At 36.6% G+C, this 9342-nt stretch overlaps 1 protein-coding gene across 1 annotated transcript in view; it reads left to right on the forward strand.

Moving 5' to 3' along the window:
• Positions 1-3292: 3292 nt before the first annotated feature.
• LOC117963280 (GRB2-associated-binding protein 3-like) overlaps positions 3293-9342 on the forward strand; it is a 32224-nt gene continuing 26174 nt past the window's right edge. The window contains exon 1 of the mRNA XM_058989496.1: positions 3293-3396. Coding sequence (XP_058845479.1) covers positions 3325-3396 — 72 coding nt within the window. The 5' untranslated portion in view covers positions 3293-3324. The remainder of the gene's footprint in view (positions 3397-9342) is intronic.

Below are 9342 nucleotides of genomic sequence, written 5' to 3' on the forward strand. Positions count from 1 at the left end.
ACTGAAATTATCAAGCGCATTTTGCTTCTTTAATATATATATATATATATATATATATATATATATATATATATATATATATATATATATATATATATATATAATTCTGCAACGTCCAGAATAGTTATGTGCTATTGCTATAGTTATTAATAGTATAATAATAATAATAATAATAATAATAATAATAATAATAAGGTATTAATAACGTACAGCTATGGCCAAATGTTTTGCATCACGTACAATTTTAGGACTGAGACATAAATGAACAAAGAACATAATTTAGATATTGTATTTAACATCGTAATCAAAGAAACTACAAAATGATAACGCAAGCCAGTAGTTAAGTAGTCTATATGGAAATATTTTGTATAGCAAGATATATATATATATATATATATATATATATATATATATATATATATATATATATATATATATATTCCTAAATTGTATCACAAGTAATGTATACATGTATGTGTATGCTGTATAATACATGTGTTGTTTAATCGCATGTTTTAATTCTAGTTGGATGTGTTCTGCAAATATGCAACACGACACTAGATGTCAGACTGACATTAGAAATAGCTTCATTTTGCACCGTTGCAGGAAGTGAAATAAGCAAACACAAGTTAAAAGAATATAGTAGTTGTTAAAGAAAGCAGTCTCTAGAAGTCGTCGTGTTAAATAAGTCGTCGTGTTAAATAAGTAAGTAGTTGTCTTGCATTACTGTCCTCCGCACACACAGTACCTGCTCATTAGCACTGTTTAAACTCGGATGACAAGCACAAAGATAGCTTCCTAAACTGACCCGTTTTTTTAGTTGTTTTTTTGGGGGGGTTTTGAGTAAAAGTGAAGTTTATGTATGTATCCACTAGGTGGGGATGTTTATCATAGCAGCACAGAGTTCCAGTTCAACTGTATGCTTATTATATCCCCTTCGGGGTCCCTGCGTGCATAATTGTACCATGTACATTTTCCTGTCTGTGGATCTATTTTATAATGCATTAGATTTTTTGGTAGGGCAACTTCTTGAACCCCACAAAGATCAAACAAACTGTTTCATCATTTTCTAATTTAAATTAAAAAATTGTGAACGAAGGGATATGCAGTATTTCAAATTTGCCAATAGATGCACTTGCCCAACATTTCTGAAGAGGCGAATATCAATTGGTAAGTGCATTCTTGTGTGGATATGCCATTATCCTAATGAAAACTTCCACATAGCTGTTAGCCTGTTGTATCCTGATCAGACCAGGAGTGCAGATAACAATGTTATTTCTATATTTTATGCAAGGTAAAAACAAATTAGGGATAGAGGCTGCAACCTTTAGTACATTATCTCAATCAGTGCTATTGCAATGCTTTTCTTAATCTGTGCTCGTAAGCCCTCACTGGACCAACAAATAGACGTAATCCTGGGTCAGATTCTCAAAGCTCTTCACTCCAAAACGTCATTAGCATGATGTTTTATACAAAACCAGAAATAAACGACTCTCACGTCTGACGCCTGGGCTTGCGAGTACTCTTGAATGGTCTTTTATTTGTTTTGGAATTGCAAGAGGTGTTTTTTCCCCATCAGACAAAAATAATGCTAATGACGGTTTGGAGTAAATAGCTTTGAGAATGTAGCCCCCTATGTTGCTTTGGTTCAGTAAAATGCCTGTCCTTTTATATTACCAGGAGTTAACCTGAAGAAGCCCAAGCAGAACCAATGTCAGACCATCATGTGATAGTTCAACAAAATAAAAGAAAATCAACATGGATTGCACCGTGGTCCTGATACTGTAACATGCTGGACTAGTACCTATATGTTACCCTGTTATCACTGTAGGTTACCAGTTTGGGTTTATTCAATTTAGATACCATTGCTAAAATATCAAAATATCAAAATGTTACCATTGTAGCTGTCCATTACATGAGCTACCATTGATTTGCTACTGCATTGCCATTGGAAATTGGAAAGGGTACTTACTGTCCATGCAGACAGAGAGCAGTGCTGTCAGATCATAGCCATTTTCCATATATTTGTAGATTTAAATGCTTCTTGGACAACAGGTTTAACATGAGTAAGTGGGTGGATTTTTACTTAATATGACGAGCCTCAGTGGGTCATACAAGGAAACCATTTGAAAGGTTTGGCATTTTATGTGGAAGCACTGTGAAAATGTGCTTTCAAATGTGGTTCTTTAGAAGCTTACATTATGGATGGAGTGTCCGTGTCATTAATGAACACCTTCCCTCTATGAAGTGCATAGCATGAGGCACACACAAAGAGGTAATACGCACTAGTGTAGATCTCTTATCATTCCTATTAATACCACAGGGTTGTTTAGGAACACTACCACACACACTTCTCTCATTGTGAGGTGTGTAGTGTCACAGTTCATGATGGCTTTCTCATTATCCGTCATTGTAAATGGTTAAAAACAAATTGCTGTACCGTAGATACCTCTCCAAGCTCTCCAATTAATTCCGTAAGAGACATTATACAACAGTCTTTGTAGGTCTTTATATAATCATTTTATATTGAAGTCAGATCTTTATGTGGATCTTAACAAGACTTAGTTTTTTCTTTCTGACTGGAATGCATTAATTGTATTGTTATTGAGCATCTTGAATTGAATTATTATTATTATTATTATTATTATTATTATTATTATTATTATTATTATTAAAAATACTTTTTTTGCATTTTTGCTTCATTGCTTAAAATGAATTAATCTGAAGCTCTTTTCCTACAAATTAAGAGCACCTGTAGACTGTTCTATCTTTCTCTGATTAGGTTCTCTTCATTGAATTTGACCTGCTTTACATTTTGCAATGGTTTTTATTAACCTCTAGGCAGTCACAGGCACTTATCCCTGGGTTTTCTTTTTGCATAAATAAAGCCCAGTTGGGAGGCAGTGTTGGATTTGAACTGGTTCCTACTGGTGGTGGTGGGACCTTCCTCAGTGGCTCTTCCTTGTTGCAGTTTTATCCAGGAACGACTCACTGTAAACAGAGCAGCCTGATCACTGCTGTAGCCTTTATTATTGTTGTTGTTGTTTTTAAAAGCAGCCCCTAGCACATGGTGACAACGTCCTGTCTGCATGCTTGTATTTATAAAGCACCATGAGCATGTGCCTAAATACTAGTGCATTGTGTTTAAATTAGTGGGAGGGGAGCCTTTTCTGTCACTGATCAATGACTTGACTTCCTTCTCTCTGCTCAGCAGTGCTCCAGAACAGAAATTGACTGGTGCTAGTTTCTTTCACAGCAGTAGCGTTTCAAACAATATAGCTCCCACACTGGATTCTCTTTGTGCCCCGGCACCTACCCAACAACATGAGCGCAGGGGATGTGGTCTGCACAGGCTGGCTCATCAAATCACCTCCTGAAAAGAAATTAAAGAGATATGTGAGTAATAAGAATTAAACTGTTCTCCTCGGCTGTGTATATTCGGATGCATTCTCCTCAGCCTGCTGTAGTGTAGAGTTGTAGTTCCTGCACTGTCAGTGTGTGCACAGATCAGGGCCACAAACAAGAGCTGCCGTGCTGGTAGCAGTGCAGCTTGGGTTTGTGTTTTAGATTGTATTTGATTATGTTAAACAAAGAAAACAAGCCATGATTCTGTGACATATTTAAGAAACAACAATTACTGTTTTCTGTTTCATTTTGAAACTGTGCTTTTGGCTGTACATTTCAACATGATACACTGCATATTTAGAATCCTTTTACAGTGTGATTTGAATGTTTTTACTGACATGAACATTAAGATTCTCAAATTGATTTCATTTGTGGAAGTATCTCACTTCTTTTAATATACCTTAAAAAAAAATATGAAGCATTTATAAGCTCTAAAATTGTAGATCTAAACCATATTTAATGCTGGCTTCATTGTATTCCTATTCTATTGAGGAATGTAGGCTGGGGACAGTTTCTAAAGGAAGATACTGTGGTTGGAAATGATCGAAACATGCAAGTGTAGACCGGGGGGTGGGGGGAGCGGAGGGAAAGGGCCTCTCCACTTGCAACTGTCTCCTGTTTTTGAAAATTAGGGTGTGTGTTACAAAACATAGGAAGCTCTATTACTGCTTAGCTGTTAGAAAACAGCATGCCAGGCAGAAATAAGTGATGACGCCTTTTATTAGCTTCAGAAACTAGTAGTAACAAGCAGCTGCCTGATTATCCAGCAGGCTCATGTCACACTACTGGGGCATGGACTGTCGTACTGTATCTGTGTGTGTATATCTAACAGTACGTTTAAGATACTTAATGAGAGGAAGGAGTTTCTTTGCAGTAGGATGTCCAGGACAGCAGGAAAGAACACACTATTTTCCTCCCAGGCAATGACTAGTGAAGTAGGATACAGATGGACTTACAGTAGCAACAGACAGCTCTAAAAACATTATACAAGTCGTTAGGCACTAGGCAGCCGCATTATTTTCTGCTGTTGCTTGTTCAAGTTGTGGAGCTTCTTTACAGTAAAGGTTAGATTGACGTAGACTCGTCATGCAAAGAAAGTTTAATCGGTCAGCAAATATAATGCGAGCTTGTAATAAATAACAGCTGAGGCAGCAGTCACAAATGGTCCTAGTGTTTAAGTGTGGAATCTTCTGCAACACTGAGATTGTCATTCTTTGAAGTCTCAAATGAAACAGTATTTTCCCTCTGAATTTTAGTAAACAAGGCTTTTTTTTACGTGATAAAAACCACAACAAACACTGTACTACTGCCAAATAACTTAGTGAATAAAATACTACATTTGTAGTCACTGCTGAGATCCGCTGACTGTACTAGATTTTGACAACAGCGATAGCTTGTTTTAATTCTGAAGTCACTTGATAATATAAGCCTACTAAAATATGCTAGCTAAATATCTATGTTAAATTGATTGTTCCTCACTGCATCTGGCAGGAAGAATACTAAAGTAAATAAAGTGGGGTATGTTTTAATATACAGTAGATGGGAAAAAAAGACACATTAAACTGCTGTGATGTCATAATGTAATTACAATTTCTGGTGCCATGGCAACAGAAAGGCATTATCTCTGAGTCATCTATCTGAGGGAAGAACCCATAATTAAAACACACATTAACAGGCACATGACATTTCAGTCTGAAATTAGTTTCAGTCTTTGGTTACATGCTGAATGTCAGTGTCAACCATATTTCTGTATCCACACTTGTGATTTCCTTGATAAACACACACTTTCAAAAACAGGACACATATGATACCTAATTGTATGGCACATAACTGTGTTGTTTTAGCAGTAGCAATGCCAGTGCAATACATCTCCTATACAGTTAAACACGCTTACTATCACTCCTGCTAACATTACCCTTTGATTACTTGCTATGTTTAATTAGTACAATGTGTTTAGAAAACTATAACTAGTAAAACAAATATATTATTAATGTTGTATCGACATTTCTCACTTCTGTGTTTTCATGTTGATTTTGCCAGGCTGTTGGTGAGCTCCTCGGTTTATCATCACCATTATTGCACAGCCAAATCTGAAGAGTATTGAATGTGTTGAATAGGCAATGTATAACTTATTTAGCTTTAAACTCTTTATTAAAAGATCTTCAGTACCGATACTTAAAGTAAAGGAGACATACGTTCTGACAAAGCATCTTTATCTGTGCATTCCCTTCTAAACACACCTTCTGAACAGTTTATCTGTCCCGAATGCACATGTTGTTGTTTAGCATCCTTGGCTAACCACATGAATGGCCATATTTTCAAAGTTTTCACTCCAGTCTTTAATTAACTCCTTTTTATTATTATTTTTTTTATAAGAGGTAAAACACCTGTTCGTTTTACAGAACTAGAACCAAGCAGCTGAGTTATATATTTCAGGTCCTCCTAGGCACTCTCCAGGTCTTTCGTTTTACAGAACTAGAACCAAGCAGCTGAGTTATATATTTCAGGTCCTCCTAGGCACTCTCCAGGTCTTTCGTTTTTTATATTGTAATATTAACGTGTTGTCTGGGAAAGAAATGTGGTGGAAGAAACATTTCAGTTTTGTGAAAATTAAATTTGATTGGTCACATGGAGCACAAGCACGGGTTATCTGAAGAAAAAATTCAATTGTTAATTTGCATTGCAAATTCGTATAGTAATTTAGCGATAAAGATTGCAACAGTTCCCCCTTTGTTTCTGTAGCATTCACATTGTCATGCAGTCCACAGAGAGCCTCTGTGACTAACACTGCAGAGTCACTAATTCACCACTGTGGGATGATTATAAACCAAATGATATGATTCACTTTTAATGAGAGAGGTGGGTGTTTATCTATATGAGAAGCAGCTGTAAATGCACTGAAATATTGGGACGAGGAAAGTGTCATTGAATCACCAGTTATTGACTATGTACAGAGTAACTACACTGCGTTCAGTTTACCACTAGCATATTAAAGCTCAGTCTAATTGGCCATCAGTCACCACTCAATCTTTCCAGCATTAAGAGAAGATGGGACCACAAGAGCAGCTTTGTACTGAACTACCATTGTATGAACCGCTGGTGGAATGGTACCTCCCATGTAACCTACTTGTATCTTTATATACGATATCAATGGTATGAACTGCAAATACCAGATCGGCACTTATGGGTCACTGTATCACCACCATATCGTACCAAATCCTTTCTGTTGCATTTGCTGATGGAATCACATTAGGTTGATTTTTCAAACTTTTCTGTAAGGCAGTCATTTTTCCCACTTTTTTAACTTTCGCAGCATTCAAACAAAGTGTTTTTTTTTTTCTTCTTGTGGTTTCATCCAGAATGCAGCTGCTAGTTTTCATTTGTGGTAAAGCGTTATTAACAATAGGTATCTGGTGAAGTGGGCGTCGATCACAGGACTTGTTTTTGTTCAGATCTAATATCTCTCAGGCTAAAGGCAGCGACCTTTCCCATCGTCTTCTGTGATCAGTCATGTGTGGTGCTTTATGCAAAGTTCTGTATGCGATACATACAGTAGGTAAAGGCTTGTTTTCTCATGCTAGGGTCGGGGAAATGAAGATTCTCTTTTGTTTCACAACAAACAGCACTTTGAAAGCCACTCATGTTCTAGCTGTGGTATTGAGGCGTAGGCATTGACTTATAGACCCCTAATGTCCCATGCCGGGGGTCCTAGAATGTTTTCCATCACATGGTGCCCCCACCTGCCACATTTCATTGCTCTGTGCTGAATGTTGTTTTCATCATTGAATTGCATAGTGGACGACTGAATCCAGTCCACAGTATGTCCACTTTGCTCTATCTAATGATGTGACCCTGAGTGAGCAGTGGACCATGTCACAGTAGATGATGATACATTAGAAAAGCTGTTATCCTTTCCTGTAATGTTGACTTTGGTTCATAACAGTGCTGTTTTCCTTTTTTCTTTTACATGTGCTTTGATTGCAGGCAGGACTGTGATGTCACACAGTTTTAAAAAAGTGTTCGTCCCCTTCCTTTCCTTTTATAAGGCGTGGTGTCGCCGGTTGTATTGTTCAGTTTGAATTAGTTTTAACACAATAAACTATGCAATTAAAAAAATGTGCCCCAGTGTGTGACATTCTCTGTATGAGTCAGTAGCTTTCTGAATGCTTGTCAATTGCTTTTTTTTTTTTCTTTTCTTTTTTTTTTTTTTTTGGTGGGTTGAGTTGCTGCTTCTTTTCTCCTACTCGACTGCCCACAAGTTTTAAGAGTCTGTGTAGGGTTAGAGATAACCCATTGGCAGCCGTTACTGACATCAGCAAAAGTCACCCGCCTAGCTTGCTATCTGCCTCTTGCTACAACGAGATACCTATTCCAAGGAAAAACTAATTCTGACTAAAGAGCACTGCCCAGCCTAACTCACAATGAAACTGCTTGTCTCCCAAAATGTGTAACAAGGTATCAGTCTGGTGATGGTGTTTTAGCAAATTAGTTTCTCGAGAAATCCTTGTTTTTCTGTGTCCAGATGTCTCAAGGAGATATGAATTATTGACTATGCAAACTTACATGTGTTCCATGCAGTTTGTATATAGTAGGCTACTGTTTTGCCAACCACACACTGTTTTACACACATCTTGTATATGTTTGAAAGCTAGAAACTACCAGCAGTGGTGTACTTTTGATTATTAGAGAATTATTAGAGATTATTACAATATTACAAGGGTAGTAAATGCATGCTTCATTTTTTTGTCCTCGGTTATTTTTGTATTTTTTTTTTTTTTTAATCAATATACATCTCATATGCTAGAACATATGACTTGAGACATATGTAGACAATGGACATGCAGTACAGGTGACAAATAAATACAGTTTGATATTATATATATATATAATTGAAAAAGTTACATTGTAAAGTAGATTGGGATAAGTGCTGCAGAAGAATACTAAATAATTACAACCATGCTGTTAATTCTATTCAGACATTACAGGCTCTAGTATAATAACGCTTGCACGCAATGTACTGTATAGTTGAAAGCTAAATAAAGCAATCGGTTTTCTACAGTAACAGTACAGATGTCCAAAACAACAGATGGAAGTCCTGATTAAAAATTAATTATATTCCCATCACAGTTTCTACAGCATGCTGTGGTGCAGGTACTGTGTAGGCCCAGCTCATGAACATGCTGTACGCAATGAAGCACACAGCATCTCCCAATAGCTAATCCACGGGTGAAAGGCTCATTTAGAGAAAACTTTGCTCAGCTTTGTGGCACGATATCGTAGATCTGCAATGGAAGTCCACCATTAAAGATGGGTATATTCATGTTTGTTTTCTAGTTTTGTTTAAGATATGTTGATGGCAGGGCAACACGCCCAGTCTTTAAAGCATCGTGTAATCATTATTTTAACATTGTATGACATGTAATGTAAGCATACACTGTTCCATTGTGGGATGACCTTGTATCAGATGTAGTCATAATTACAGGCTTGTCTTGTTTTTTTTAATACGGGAGTTCACTTTTGTTTAACAGAAGTAGTCATCTTGTGATATCGTCTTGCTTTATTGGAGCTTTAACCTCTTTAATTTGAACCTTTGTTATCAATTCATGTAAATATAAAAAAATAATTTGTCAGCAATTGTCTTTTGTTGCAAAATGTGCTGACAAATCAGAACGGGTTAAGGAGCACACCCTTGGTATTAAGAAACAAAATATCTGTCGCAGCTTAAATTTTTTTTTGTTTACTGTTGATTAATAGTCAGATTTCACGGCTGAGTTGCCTATTGAGATTGATGGCTGGTTAATAATAATATAATAATAATATCTTTATATAGCGCCTTTCATAGTGGACCACCATCACAAAGCGCTTTACAGAGGTAGGCTGTGAACTGTGCATTATATGCAGAGTCACTTACAAAAGGACATTGATTTAACATCTCAT

The sequence above is a fragment of the Acipenser ruthenus genome, chromosome 16 (assembly GCF_902713425.1).
Source record: "Acipenser ruthenus chromosome 16, fAciRut3.2 maternal haplotype, whole genome shotgun sequence".
Taxonomy (NCBI): Eukaryota; Metazoa; Chordata; class Actinopteri; order Acipenseriformes; family Acipenseridae; genus Acipenser; species Acipenser ruthenus.